This window comes from Vulpes lagopus, chromosome X, assembly GCF_018345385.1.
Source record: "Vulpes lagopus strain Blue_001 chromosome X, ASM1834538v1, whole genome shotgun sequence".
NCBI classification, from domain to species: domain Eukaryota; kingdom Metazoa; phylum Chordata; class Mammalia; order Carnivora; family Canidae; genus Vulpes; species Vulpes lagopus.
The window spans coordinates 62,097,146-62,113,657 of NC_054848.1; the positions used below are offsets into that span (position 1 = coordinate 62,097,146).

The 16,512-nt window shown below is 35.6% G+C and overlaps 1 protein-coding gene across 2 annotated transcripts in view; it reads right to left on the reverse strand.

Annotated features, from left to right (window-relative positions):
* BRWD3 (bromodomain and WD repeat domain containing 3) overlaps positions 1 to 16,246 on the reverse strand; it is a 201,990-nt gene extending 185,744 nt beyond the window's left edge. For both annotated transcript variants that reach the window (XM_041741648.1, XM_041741647.1), the window contains exons 1-4: positions 15,963 to 16,246; positions 15,783 to 15,841; positions 15,551 to 15,580; positions 15,104 to 15,163 (exon numbers count right to left, since the gene is read on the reverse strand). In XM_041741648.1, coding sequence (XP_041597582.1) covers positions 15,104 to 15,163; positions 15,551 to 15,580; positions 15,783 to 15,841; positions 15,963 to 15,993 — 180 coding nt within the window. In that variant the 5' untranslated portion in view covers positions 15,994 to 16,246. The remainder of the gene's footprint in view (positions 1 to 15,103; positions 15,164 to 15,550; positions 15,581 to 15,782; positions 15,842 to 15,962) is intronic.
* Between the last annotated feature and the right edge of the window lie 266 nt (positions 16,247 to 16,512).

Below are 16,512 nucleotides of genomic sequence, written 5' to 3' on the forward strand. Positions count from 1 at the left end.
TACATGATATCCTCAGAAGAAAAAATCTACATATAATTGGGGTTCAAGAGGGCACTGAGTGGGACAGAGGGACAGAAAGCATATTTAAACAAATCGTAGCTGAGAACGTCCCTAATTTAAGAAGGGAAACAGGCATTCAGATTCAGGAGATAGAGAGATACCCCCATAAATACAATAAAAACCATTCAACACCTCAACATGTAATAGTGAAACTTGCAAATTCCGAAGATAAAGAGAAAATACTTAAAACAGCAAGAGACAAGAGATCCCTAAACACATGGGGAGAAATATTAGATTAACAGCAGACCTCTCCACAGAGACCTGGCAGGCCAGAAAGGGCTGGCAGGATATATTCAGGGTCCTAAATGAGAATAACATGCAGCTAAAAATACTCTATCCAGCAAGGGTCTCATTCAGAACAGAAGGAAAGATAAAGAACTTCCAAGATAGGCAGAAACTGAAAGAATATGTGACCACCAAACCAGCTCTGCAAGAAATATTAAGGGGGACACTGTAAAAGAAAGAGGAAACCCGAAGAAATAATCCACAAAACAGGGACTTAATAGGTATTACAATGACATTGAATTCATATCTTTCAATAGTAACTCTGAACGTGAATGGGCTAAATGATCCCATAAAAAGACACCAGGTTTGAAGCTGGATAAAAAACAAAACCCATTTATTTGCTATCTACAAGAGACTCATTTTATATCTAAGGACACCTACAGCCTGAAAACGAAAGGTTGGAGAACAATTTAACATACAAATGGTCCTCAGAAGAAAGCAGGGGTAGCAATCCTCATATCAGATAAACTAAAATTAATCCCAAAGACTAGTAAGAGATGAAGAGGGACACTATATCATACTTAAAGGATCTATCTAACAAGAGGACCTAACAAACATCAATATTTATGCCCCTAATGTGGGAGTTGCCAAGTATATCAATCAATTAATAAACAAAGTAAAGACATACTTAGATAATACACTAATACTGGGAGACTTCAACACGGCACTTTCAGCAAAAACAGGTCTTCTAAGTACAACAGCTCCAAAAAAACAAGAGCATTAAATGATACACTAGACCAGATGGATTTCACAGATATTTACAAAACTTTACATCCAAAGGCAACTGAATAGACATTCTTCTCAAGTGCAAATGGAACTGTCTCCAGAATAGACCACATACTGGGTCACAAATCAGATCTCAACTGATACCAAAAAATTGGGATTGTCCCCTGCATATTTCAGACCATAATGCTTTGAAACTTGAACTCAATCACAAGAAGAAATTTGTAAGAAATTCAAACATCTCGAGGTTAAAGAACATCCTGCTAAAAGATGAAAGGGTCAACCAAGACATTAGAGAATAATTGAAAAGATTCATGGAAACTAATGAGAATGAAGATGCAACCGTTCAAAATCGTTGGAATAGAGCAAAAGCAGTCCTAAGAGGGAAATACATCGCAATACAAGAATCCCTCAAAAAATTGGACAAAACTCAAATACACAAGCTAACCTTGCACCCAAAGGAATTGGAGAAAAAACAGCAAATAAAAACTACACCCAGCAAAAGAAGAGAGTTAATAAAGATTCCAGCAAAACTCAATGAAATACAAACTAGAACTGTAGAACAGATCAACAAAACCCGGAGTTGGTTCCTTGAAAGAATTAATAAGATAGATAAACCATTAGCCAACCTTATTAAAAACAAAAGAGAAAAGACTAAAATTAATAAACTCATGAATGAAAAGGAGAGATCACTACCAACACCAAGGAAATACAAACGATTTTAAAAACATATTAGGAGAAGCTATATGCCAATAAATTAGGCAACCTGGAAGAAATGGGTGCATTTCTGGAAAACCGCAAACTATCAAAAATGGAACAGAAAGAAATAGAAAACCTGAAGAGGCCAATAACCAGGAAGGAAATTGAAGCAGTCATCAAAAACCTTCCAAGGCACAAAAGTCCAGGGTCAGACGGCTTCCTAGGGGAATTCTATCTAACGTTTAAAGAAGAAACAATACCTATTCTACTAAAGTTGGTCCAAAAGATAGAAAGGGACGGAATACTTCCAAACTCGTTCTATGAGGCCAGCATCATCTTAATTGCAAAATCAGACAAAGACCCACCAAAAGGAGAATTATAGACCAATATCCCTGATGAACACAGATGCAAAAATTCTCAACAAGATACTAGCCAATAGGATCCAACAATACATTAAGATTATTCACCATGACGAACTGGGATTTATCCCTAGGGTGCAAGGCTGGTTCAACACCCGTAAAATAATCAACGTGATAGATCATACCAGCAAGAGAAACAACAAGAACCATATGATCCTCTCTACAGATGCAGAGAAAGCATTTGACAAAATACAGCATCCATTCCTCATCAAAACTCTTCAGAGTATAGGAACAGAGGGAACATTCCTCAGAATCTTAAACGTCATCTAGGAAAAGCCCACAGCAAATATCATTCTCAATTGGGAAACACTGGGAGCCTTTCCCCTAAGATCAAGAACACTACAGGGATGTCCACTCTCACCACTGCTATTCAACATACTACTAGAAATCCTAGCCTCTGCAATCCAGCAACAAAAAGAAATAGAAGGCATTCACATTGGCAAAGAAGAAGTCAAACTCTCCCTCTTTGCAGATGACATGATACTCTACATAGAAAACCCAAAAGACTCCACCCCAAAATTGCTAGAACTCATACAGCAATTCGGCAGTGTGGCAGGATACAAAATCAACGCCCAGAAATCAGTGGCATTTCTATACACTAACAATGAGACTGAAGAAAGAGAAATTAAGGAATAAATCCCATTTACAACTGCACCCAAAAGCATAAGATACCTAGGAATAAATCTAACCATAGAAGTAGAGGATCTAAAACCTAAAATCTACAGAACACTTCTGAAAGAAATTGAGGAAGACACAAAGACATGGAAAAATATTCCATGCTCATGGATTGGAAGAATTAATATTGTGAAAATGTCAATTCAATTTACGTGTTCAATACAATCCCTATAAAAATCCCATGGACTTTCTTCAGAGCATTGGAACAAATAATCTTAAGATTTCTGTGGAATCAGAAAAGACCCCGAATAGCCAGGGAAATATTGAAAAAGAAAACCAGAGCCAGGGGCATCACAATGCCACATTTCAAGTTGTACTTCAAAGCTGTGATCATCAAGACAGTGTGGTACTGGCACAAAAACAGACACGTAGATCAATGGAGTAGAATATAGGACCAAGAAATGGACCCTCAACTTTATGGTCAACTAATATTCCACAAAGCAGGAAGACTAGCCACTGGAAAAAGGAGTTTCTTCAATAAATGCTGCTAGGGAAATTGGACAGCCACATGCAGAAGAATGAAACTAGACCATTCTCTTATACCATACACAAAGATAAACTCAAAATGGATGAAAGATCTAAATGTGAGACAAGAATCCATCAAAATCCTAGAGAACACAGACAATACTCTTTTTGAACTTGGCCACAGCAACTTCTTGCAAGATACATCCATAAAGGCAAGAGAAACAAAAGCAAAAATGAACTCGTAGGACTTCATCCAGGTAAAAACTTCTGCACAGTGAAAGAAACAGTCAACAAATCTAAAAGACTACCTACAGAATGGGAGAAATTATTTGCAAGTGACCTGTCAGCTAAAGGGCTAGTATCCAAGATCTATAAAGAACTTATTAAACTAAACAGCAAAGAAACAAACAATCCAATCATGAAATGGGCAAAAGACATGAACAGAAATGTCAACAAAGAAGACAGAGACATGGCCAACAAGCACACGAGAAAATGCTCCGCCTCACTGGCCATCAGGGAAATACAAATCAAAACCATGATGAGGTACCACCTCACACCAGTGAGAATGGGGAAAATTAACAAGACAGAAAACAACAATGTTGGAGAGGATGTGGAGAAAGGGGAACCCTCTTGCACTGTTGGTGGGAATGTGAACTGGTGCAGCCACTCTGGAAAACTGAGCGGAGGTTCGTCAAAGAGCTAAAAATAGAACTACCCTAGGACCCAGCAATTGCACTACTAGTGATTTACCCCAAAGATACACATGCAGTGAAATGGCAGGACACCTGCACCCCAATGTTTATAGCAACAATGTCCACAATAGCCAAACTGTGGAAGGAGCTTTGGTGTCCATCAAAAGATGAATGGATCAAGAAGATTTGGTTTATATATACAATGGAATATTACTCAGCCTTTAGAAACGACAAATACCCACCATTTTCTTCAGTGTGGATAGAACTGGAGGGTATTATGCTGAGTGAAGTAAGTCAATTGGAGAATGACAAACAGTATATGGTCTTATTCATTCACAGAATATAAAAAATAGTGAAAGGGATTATAGGAGAAAGGAGAGAAAATGAGTGGGAAATATCAGAAAGGGTGACAGAACATGAGAGCCCCTAACTCTGGGAAATGAACAAGGGGTAGTGGAAGGGGAGGTGAGGGGGGGTTGGGGTGACTGGGTGTCGGGCACTGTGGGGTGTACTTGACAGGGTGAGCACTGAGTGTTATGCTATATATTGGCAAATCAAACTCCAATAAAAATAATATACAAAAAAAATTATAGGGATACAAAAAATAGGTATTACTTGCACCATATTCTCTCCTAAATCCCTTAAGGATTAACTGGACATATCTACTTAAGAAAACAGAACTGGTGTTCCTTTTAAAAGTTAATTGGTTTCCAAAACAGTATCAAATTATGTTTTTATAAATACTATGCTCTAAATAAGCTATGTACTCAAAATTCATCACAACATTAACTCATTTTTAAAACACAGAAGCAAATTTCTGAAGATGATAAACATATGTAGACAGGGATGTGTAAATTAAACAACAAAACTGTTCATTTTTTATCTAAGCTAATGTTCAAATCCCCACGGTGTTTCATAAAAATCTAATTATTAAAGATGCAAACAGAGAATTAGACTATTAAAAATCCTTAAATAAAAAGATCACCTATATTTTCATTTTGACATAAAGGGAGAGAAAGAGAGAAGGAAAAATAAATATAAATTAAAATGTAAATATATATATGTAAATATATATAAAAATATATATATACATAAAAAATATCACATAGGACCTCACATCAATACATAATCAACAGGTCAAGAACAATACAACATTAAAGAATAATTTTGTAAATCATCCCTAATGATTCGAAAGAAGCAATTATATATGTTCTTGTTAATTATTTGTTCAGCGAATCAATGAACATTAAAAAACCAAAGTAAAGTCTAACTATAAGAAATATCACATGACACTTCCTCTATAAAGAGGAAAAATCTTAGATTCTCTTATCTAGGTACTTTTTGTATTTTCTTAGAAAACATAAGCTGAAGAACTACAATCCAACATGTATTCAAAATTCTGTGAATAAATGATTCTATTGTGATTTTTAAAAATTATTTCCTGCAAATTATCTTTTTAAGTACCAGGAAAAATTCATTTTAATCTACCAAAATAAATGGGGCTTGGGAACTGTCATGATGCTCAGAAAGAATGGCAATCTAGCCTGGTTATTTTATATCTGCATTTAAAAGGTTTAGCTTCTGGATGGGGACAAAGGATCGGGCAAATTCTTTCAATTACTTCTCATATCTTTAGTTTTGTTTTCTAAGCAAATAACTACACAGAAACACCTCTCCGTTAAACATACAGGTATTATTAAAGTCAAAGTAGGTGATTCAGGCATCCCGGGTGGCTCAGCAGTTTAGTGCTGCCTTCAGCTCAGGGCGTGATCCTGGAGACCTGTGATTGAGTCCCATGTCAGGCTACCTACATGGAGCCTGCTTCTCCCTCTGCCTGTGTCTCTGCCTCTCTCTCTCTTTCTCTGTGTGTGTGTCTCTCGTGAATAAATAAATAAAATCTTTTAAAAAAAAAGTAGCTGATTCAATTCAATCTAGTATTATCTACAAACACTGATATCCTAAAATCCTAGTTTATAATTCATTCCCTCCACATTAGAACATTTTCCTATATATGCCTTCAAGTAAGTATACTAAGTACTCTAGAAAATATGTATCTGAAAGAAAACTACTTTAAAATACTGCATATTAACATCTATAATAGCTTATGTCTTTTTTCCCATCAACACTGTCTCAGATATACTTGGCTTCCTTTATCAGCCATTATTTTTTCATCAAGTAAACACTGCATGAAGGCTTTACATAGGATGGTAGTTTATGTCTTTACTGGCATTTTCTTTTTTGTTTGTTTGCCTGGGTTTGGGGGGGGTTGTTTTTATTTTTTGTTTAAATTCAAGTTAGTTAACATATAGTGTATTATTAGTTTCAGGGTAGAATTTCGCGATACATCAGTTAACATATAACACCAAGTGCTCATTACATCAAGTGCCCTTCCTAGCTGGCATTTTCTTTTTATCAATTTTATTTTATTCATTCCATTACTATTTTAAGAGTTATTCACCGGCCTAGAAATTACAATGTATCTAGCCATCTATAATCCAGAAAATAGTTCTCTAATATGAATTTTCTTTTTAGAATCACCCTCTTACAGAAAATCTGTCAGAACTATATCCTAAACTGACATCTTTAGTCACCTGGCAACTTCATTTTATAGAAACAATGATGTTTGATTTTCAGCCAATTTTGTAATCTTTCTATCAATTCCTCGGTCATGATTTTAAAATACAGAATCATTAATAAAACAACCAAACAGGGCTTATCTACACCAAATTCTCCCCCTTGAAGACTTTTATTATAAGCTATTAAATAAATTTCACAAGTTTGATTTCTACCCTATACAATTGGAAATTGCTTAATTTCTAACTGGCTCCATTCAAAAAAAAGTTCATTCCTCTAAAATCAATAAAAATTTGATTATGAACCAGTAGTAAACACAGATTCTATCAACACAATAGCAATAACAATACAATAACAATACATTTGAGTTGAATATGCTAGCATCTCCTTTAAACAATATCAACAGGATTCTAGACTATACCAGCTCAGTTCTTGCAATAATAATTTTTCTAAATCAAATATCAGGATTTATAAGTGGTAGTCGACATTTATTTCAATCTATCTGCTTTGATTAAAGTTGGAATTTTTTAAAGGTGATCATTTTTTAGCCTAATAACTCTTATCTACCCTCAGTAATTACTTTTAAGTCTTTAAAAAATTCTGTATTAGAAATATGCATGATGTAATAAGATTTAATATTAAAAGTATGTATTATTCTATGAAATTCTCAACATAATAAGTCACTCTTTTCAATTAAAGCTCAAACATTCTAATTTCAGTTATTTAACCACATTTTCTCCCTGGAATATAATGACCCAAGTAACACAATAAGTACTTTGATATCGACAGAAGAAAAACATTCTCTAAAAACAAAGTTCAAGAGTATAACTCAAACTTCTATATTATTCTGTAAAGAGCTCCAAGGAGTTAAATTATAGGATGTTTTATTTAGAAGTTTCTTCATACATAATCAACCTAACTTCACATCTTACAGTAGGAAAAACAGATTTGGAGAAGTGAAGTCCAATGGTTACAGTAAATGTACAGAAATCTGGGTTTCCCCATCCATTGTTCTTCCCATTACTGTCTTATTAAGGCAGTTAAAAAATTATAGCAATAACTATCATGAAGACTGCAAAAAAAGTAAAACTATAAATTTAAATCAACTGAAAGAAATTAAATGAATCCTGGATTATAAACATTCTTGATAAGAAGACTGGCCGACTTAAAAAACAAACCTAACAAATGAATTACTAAACTTCAGAATTATTATGACAAGTGAGAAGACCAGTGAGTTCACAGAAATGATCCTACTCATCATAATTGTTAAAAGGAATCCAGCGGAGAACTGAATAAAATGCAAAAGGTACCTAACTTCAGGGTGCCACGCCCATACCAAGCACTACATTTGAAATACTAATTTTCAGAGAGCAGTAATAACATTTTTACCTTAGCTATTAGAAATTATAGGTCAAGTGAAAAAAAACAAATACAAAGATAATTGTTTCTGTGTTTTGTTTTCTAAGATCATGACTACACAGGCAAAATGAATAATCAAACTGGGCCTATACGCTGAAGAAGTGAAATATAATATTTTATCTGAGATATTATTTTTTTGGTATGGGCAAGGGAGGAGGGGTGAAGTACATATAAAAAAATTAGTCACATTATTTTTTTATATTTAGGGACAGAAAACAAAATAGATTTTGAAAAATAGATCAGGGTTTCACATACATCAATATAAGTATAATATAGAGATATGCATGGTACTTTGAAGTCTGAAAGCCCAGATTATTTGGGCTCTAAAATTTACTAGCTGTTACTCCTTCCAGCAGTGTGAAATTGTAGCAGTAGAAAGGACTTAGATTTTCCTTTTTCTACCATCTTCAGTTCCTACCTCTGTGACCTGCAAAGTTGCTCAGTCTAAGAGCCTGAGCTTCTGCATCTGTAAAACAGGGAGTAAGGATAACTACCTCATATGATTTGTAAAACAAAAACAAAATCATTCACTTGTGCATTTATTCATTCAGACATTTAATGTATAGAGATGAGATGGGAAGACAAACTGCTGCCCTAAGGGAATGCACAGTCCCAGTGAGGGAAACAAACTAGTAAATAAAACAAATCAAAGTACAAGTGCTGAGAGGTAATACAAACAGCTAAGAGAAGCAAAGAAATATAATACCTACTTCAGCCTAGGGGTAGAGGTTCCTGTCTAACTTCACACTTGAAGGCTAAGTGAAAATTCACAAGAACAGACAAAAGGAATGGAAGGCATTCCAGGCAAATATAAAGGTACCCCTACCCAGTAAACATACTGTGCACAGTGACTAACACATAATATCCCTCAATGTTTAAGATTCTCCCCCACAACATTAAGTTAAAAAAAAGTTATAAAAAACTCAGAGGATGATCTGATTTTGAAGGGAAAATACGCATGTACAAAAAAATAAGATTAGAATAAAACGCAAAAAAATAATAAGTTTATTTTCTTGATACTTCTCAGTAAAATATAAATGTTTGCAATACTCCAATATTATATAATAAAGTATTGAGTTTTAATGTTTGCTGAATTTAAATGAAAAAGGGGAAAAACTGGGCAGAAAGGGCAAATAAAGCAGGTAGACTTTTCTACTAGAGTAATACCACTGGTTTGTACAATGGGCTGCAAAATTTTAAGACTTATCACTTTCCTTTGAAAATGTTTGTATTGTTCATAGCATTTATTTTTCTATTAGTTTTAAGAATTCCTCAGAAATAAGACAGCGAAGAGCAACCCACCTAGGCTCAAATATTCTCTGGGTTACAGTACCTTAAGAAAGCACCAAAAGTACTATAACCTTGAAGGCAGATCATATCAAGACAAGGACAAATGACCTATCTACATTCTAGAAGTTTCTCAATAGAGAAAGGTCCGATAAAAGAACTCTATTCCAGCCAGCATATTAAATATGACTAAGAAATATATATCATGAAATGTTCCTAACAAAAGTTAAGAAAATTACGCAAATAATAACTGAGGTCCAGATATTATAAAATCTTTTGGTAGATATTAAAGGGCATGAGAAAACATCTTCAACAAAATAATTTAAAATACAAGAAATTACTTAGCAATAATGTATAGAAAATAAGTTCAGGATAAGAAAAAAATCAATCAAGAGTTGAGGATCTCTGCAACAACATATCAGAAAGACATATCTCCCACTTCTTAAAATACAGTGAATACTATACCAGTATCATACCAAATTACTTTCTCTAATTAATAAAAATGCAAATATCACTAAACATCTTTTGACATAACAATCATTTCTTGTTTGAGTTAATACAGATGCACTTCAAAGCACTCATTTTTGGGTTCAGTTCTAACACTTTTTAAATACCTTTTTTCCAGTGGTACTGTTTGATATGCCCCTCACCTTATAAAAATATTAGGAAAATGAAGTGGTGATAATTAGCTAGCCAATAACATAAAATCTGGGGTCATAGTTCTTTAGATATCTATTTTACATTCACCTCTATGCCTATTTTTAAAATGCAGTACCAATTCATTTACGCAAAATGCATTCTTTCATATTTAACCCATTTGTTTCACACAACAACCTTGTAAAATAGATAGGGAGTTTTATTTTACAAATGAGGAAACTGCATCCTTCAGAGGTTAAGTAACTTGCCCAGGGTCTCTCAGCAAGTAAACTATCTTCCCAACCAAATCTCATTTTCTTTTCTCCTACTCACAAAATCCTGTATGAGAAATGTCAAACAAGGGCGTCTCTGAAAATTGACCCAAACAAACACTAAATTGCCTTAAAATTACTTTTTTGGTTTCTTTTTTTTTTTTTTTACTTTTTTGGTTTCTACCAAAAAAAACTATTTATTAAACAATCAGTTATCAATATCAGTAAACTAAGAACAAAAACACACAAACTAATATTCAAATTGACAAAGGTGCTTTCAGGACAAAATTGTGAAAGGAACATTCATCCAATCCAAATTCTGACTCCCTAACAGCAGCTATCTCCACTTTCTTAACGCCATTTCATTTGTACTAAGATACCAGTTTCCTAGGATTTAAATCATTGAAAGTATGTTCTTAGGGCCAAAGTGTGAAAAAAAGACAATAATCAATCTAGACAAATACCTAAAACCAACATATTGTAGAAAGCGAAAGTGTAGATATGTACATGGCTCAAACAAATCAAAAAGTGAGAAATACTAATTTCAAGGCATCAATTACTCTCTACTATAGGACCTATCAGTTGGCACTATATCCACACTGGGGTTGAGTAACACATGCCTTTTTGTTTCCCTGGATGCATTCTGTTCTTCCAAACATGGCTGGGTATCCACATAGCAGGCAATAAATCACACACAATTAAATTACTTCCAAACTTAGGGATGCAATAATTATGCCACCAGCACTCAAAAATCATTCTACTATTCTAATAGACAATTTAAGCTATTACTAGTAATTAGAGAACAAGAGCTAGGTAAGGTAAAAAAAGATACAGGTATGTCTAGAATTCAAATACAGTATTTTAAAGTACTTGCTGAGGATCTAATGAGATAATGTGAAAGCATTTTTAAACTTGCATATATTATATGCAGATGCAAATTCTTATGACAATATCATCATAGATGTACACATTAAAAGATAGTAATGAACATACAATCTTGATAAACTTTTTTTCAATATATTTTCAATTTGAATATAAAATAAAGGTAATACAATATATGTCACTCCAAATGAAAGCACTAATTAAGGCTTTCAATTCTATAGATGAAAAATGCTGAATAAATGTAAAAATATATACCACACCTAAAGATAATTATACCTTTGGCTCAGTCTTACGACGCAAGTCCCCTTAAAGTGCTTATAAAATATTAAAACATGCCTTTAAAAAGTGTCCAAGTCACAATTTCAATATATAAAATTTGTATGTTAACAAAAACTATTCATTTAAATACACACATACAAACATACCCCTCATTACTGTGTTTGTAGTCCCCAGTAAAGCTCCATGGAGGAAGCAATAAAATAGCCAACAGTTCGACAGGGTCACCACAAATGAACAGACATCTGTAATTATTTAAATTATCTACCACAAGATGAATTGTAAGAAGCAAATCTAATTCTATTGCATTGTAAATAAGAGTCAAGCAGAAATGAAACATGTCCAGATCAAACTTCAAAAACACTCACTATGACTTCAAATTTCTCCCTTTATCATTACATAAAATTCTGAAAGTTAATTTAGAATGTTTTATTTTGAATGTCATATTCAGAAACCTTATAGTTCAACATAAACTGACAAACATTTTGTGTAAAGACTCTCATATTTTAAAAGGCACTTCAGATCTGAATATGTCAATATTTGCCTCCCAGTAGCTTTAAAAAATACCACCTTCCCTTGTGTTCCAAATTATAAATAAAACACAAAATCAGATTTAAGAAAGAAAAAAGAAGGATCTCTAGAATGCATAATAATAACAGTAATGAAGTGCTGAAGAAATCCAACTTATTATCTTAATATTCTTCCAGATAAACCAAGTTAAGCAGCATATACAATTTAAGTGAAGATACATGTACAGATAGAAAGGCAGGAGTTTTGTTTCATAGATGTAATATACATGGCTATGCAATCTTAATTCAGTGTTTTGATATCCTTATTTATAATCCTTTATCTCTCCATGCATTTGTATTCATCCTTTTTTATACCCTAGTACACCTTCATTTTGAAGTATTGCTATATAATTTAACATATAAGATTATATTACTTATAAATATTATAGGTACATAAGGTTTTACTACTAATACTTGCCCTAAACTTCAACCTGAAACATGTAGGCAAATCAAAGATCACATTGTATAAATCCATTGTTCTAAAAACATTTGAGAAAATACCTACACTAAGAAAAAAACCCATCTCTTCCACAATGAAGCCATACAAAATCAAAAGTCAAATGTGAAATAATTCTAAGCAACTAAACAAATGATGCATCTACAATCAATCTAACTCAGCACATTCAGTTCTCAGCCACAATATTTCTTTTCCTTCTGTTCAAATTCTCACTCAACCTTACCCCATCTTCCCTTACAAAGAAATCCATAGGTAGAGAAGAGATATTTAATTTAAAATAGGACCGGACCATATTATCAAAGTTTAATATTCCTAGAAACACTAGATCCCAGAAAAATAAAAACTTCTGTACAATATGAAACTTAAATTAAAAACAAAAAAGATACACTAAACTATAGACAATGTTCAAAAAATAGATGAAATTTTGTGTATATAAAAGTAATAATGTGTACGGAAATATAAAAAAAATTTAAAAGATAAATGTGAAAATCAGGCACATGTAGGGATATACAAATGGATTAACAACAATTAGAAAGATAAATGGTTAAAATTTAAGCCTCACTAATAATGAAAAAAAGAACTAATTAAATCAACTAGGGACTATTTCACCTAATAAAGCCACTAAAAGATTTTAAAAATATTTAAAAACTCACTCTAAGTACCTTTATGGTAACATCAGAAATTAGTACTTCTGGAGAAATTCTGGAGAAACTTCTCCGGAAATTGCTCTTCTGGAGAGCAATTTTTTAAGATATAAGTAAAGTTATAAAACTGATGAGACCCTTTGGCCTTAAAACTCCACTTTAGAAATATTGCCCAGGAAAATAAATCCAAAGAAAAGAAAAAAAGGAAAAAAGAAGGCTACTTAACTACGCCAAGATATTAATGAAAGACTGGAAGCAACCTAAAATGTTCAACTTAATGTTGATTCAAATCATAGCAAACTTAAATGTAACAAACCTTTTCTTACCATTGAAATGACAATGTCCATTCAAATATAATTTTATGTTAAAATGTTAAGAAAACATAGAGCTTAAAATGGACACTGATTACAATTATGTAAAAATATGCCTCTACAATATAAGGAAAGGAAGTCTAGTAAACTGGATTTTGAGTTTTGTTTGGTTTGGTTTTACATGTGTGTGTGTGGTTAGTAGGCTTTAAATTATTTTGATGTCCATTTGCTTTTTATCACTGCCAAGTAATTTTTAAAAAACTTTTAAGTTGCCTTTTGCTATTTGCTTAAAATGGTCTGCTTTGAGACAAATGTCAATGAAAACATATTCAATATACCCCAGTATAAAACTCGATCTTCAAAACCACCTTAGTTATAAAAGTGTTTAAATAGATATTGGTAGGCCCTGTTTTGCCCTTTTTTTGGCAGGACTTCAACAAAAAGTCTGACTACAAATTAAATACATTGATAATACATGCAGTTTTCCCAAAATAATTTTTATCCACCTGAGAATTTTGTACCATTAATATTACACATGAAGTTTATCCATATCACAATACTAAACTATTTTGTGATATGCAAAAAATATTTAGTAAGCAAACTAATATTAGTCATAATTATTAACATGGCCTTATTATAATTTAATATACTAAATCATTTAAATATTGTTATTAAATTATTATATTTATGTTTAGAGTCTACCATACCCCTTCAACTTTCTTTAACTGTGATTTTCCTCCATTTGGATCTTATTTGAAAGAAAGATAGCTGAATTTAGATTTCAGTAACATTACCCTTTCTCCTTTCATTTCCTCCCAATTCACTGTACCAGAGGCTAATGCAAGGGGACATCTTTCCAAAAATAAAAACAAGATCACCTTTTTGTGTGTGTCAACGCTGAACAGAAGTGCATGTACACTATGAATTATATTTGTAGGAGAAACAACACAGTCAATCCAATGCCTTTGGTCCTTTACTAAAGTATATTTTAAAATATAACCACTGTTGTCTCTTCTAAACCCCTAAATCATGTTTCACCAATTCTCAAAAAGGTCATAATTCGTAGTTGTTGGTGAAAATGTATATGCAGAAATGTGATCTATGATTTAATGAGCTATTTTCTAACATGTGATATATACAATAATTATGCTTTTTTATTCGGTAGTCCATTACCTAAAACCGGCAAATTTTGGAATTTGCTTGATGCTTCCTATCATTTTTAATTGTGTCGTTCTGCCCAATCCAGGGTCGGTTAACAACCCCCCTGAACCCCCTCCCCCGTACCCCCACCCGCAAAGACTAAGCCTGGCCTCAGTTCCCGTATTTCAAGCCAGGACCAACCAGAAAACAGTTTTCTTCCACTAATCCGGAACTCTGGGCTGTTACCAACGCTGTCATTGGCCAACGTCAGTCCTTGGTACGTGCCCCAAGATAACCCCCAGGTTTCTCTCCCTTTTCCCCCTACAATGGGCCTTTCTCAATGTTTGTAACATACTCATAATCTACAAAACGGCATCTCTGATAACTAACTCACATTCTTCAAAGTTTTCGGGTGGAAATAAGCGAAACCAAGGGGAGGGCAAGGTATCCTTTCTCCGACTGGCGGCAGGGGGGCGGGGGGGAAGGGGCAGTCGTTCTTCGGCCCAGCAAAAAGCTCTAGAGCCCTGTTGGCTGAGGGGTCGGGAGCGGGTTGGAGGAACGCGGTGGGGAGGGAGTGGGTAAAGAGTTGGGTTAAGTTGAAATGAAAACTTTACTCACCAGATCCTCGAAGCTTCTTCGGTGCTCTTTTCCCTCCCAGTCTAAGCGGCGAGGAATCAACTGGGGGCAGGAGAAAAGAAAGGGTTGGGGGTGGGCAAACCATATATAGGCCTGTCTCCCAACGAACCCGAACCAACCTGGGTCCTGGTCCCCGACCTTCTGGCGTCTGTATTTTTCTAGGTCCGATAGCTGTTGCCCCAAAGCTAGTCCAGTGTAGGAAGGAGGCCGAGGGGGAGGAAATACTGAAAAGCCGCCTCCCATGGTAAAAAAAGAAGGGGCGAGTTAAGACCCCGGTGATATCCGCCCCCTTTGAGGGAAGAAGCTGGTTCACTCCAATGCCCAGATCCAAGCTTCCCTCCCAGCCCGTGTCCTCCGCCCCTGACTTGCCCTCCTCTTCCTCCAGTCTCACCCCAGCCCTCCCCACCTCTTCCCGAAGGGGCTCCGTACCTGATGCTCCTCGAGCTCCTGCACTAGCACCTGAGCAAAAGGGAAACACAGATATGAGGAGCAGCTAGGGCCATCAACACATTCCTCCCTCCCCACTTAGAACCCAGCCACTGACGGCAGGACTAGTCAAGGCCGGCCTTTCCCTCACCCTCAGTGAAACCGTACACCCGATGCCTCGATTTCCCCATTGGGACCATTCCCCACGTCTCCTAGATCTCCTTCTCCCTCTCACCTGAGCGGATTTGTTGCAGGGTCCAGACTGCAAGAATCTAGCGATCAGGTAATACAGCTCTGTGAAAAGGGGAAAAAGAGGTTGAGAGGGAGGTAAAGAAAAACAGAAGCTTTTTCAAAAGAAACTGACAGCCGTCGCGCCAAGCTCCCATCTCCTTAGCCCCCAGACACAGTTACCCACCGGCTTCGATCTGGGTAGGTGCCGCCGCCATCCTTTTCCCTAAGGGGTTTGGGGGCTCTGCTCCGGAGGAGCTGGCGGGGGCGGGTGGGGGCGCTGCCTCTATTGTGGTGAAGCCCCCATGCCCAGGAGTCCCACCGCTTCCGCCCTACTCCTCGTCCTAGTTTCGGTCTCTCTGGTCTCTCTTGGATTCATCGCATCACGTTTCGACCCACAGATATTCTAGCCCAAGAGCTGAGGAGGCGGAAAGGAGAGCGAGAGAGAGAGAGCAAGAAAGCGAGCAAGAGAGCGAGTGAGCGAGAGCGAGCACGAGCTGGCGAGCCTGAGAGAAGAGAGGGGAGGAGCCGAAGTTGTGGAGGGGGGGACGAGCAAAAGGGGTGGAGAGAGGGGAGGTAAAAACTGAGAAGATCCTGCAGTGCTCGTCGTTTCCCGCTAGGGGCACTAACGCAACATAATGTCCTCTGGTCTACCAGAGGCCGGCGGTTGCCTAGCTACCACTCCCGGAAACAGGGGGAGGTGCTAATTGACGGCCGGCGCTCTGGCTGACGTCGTA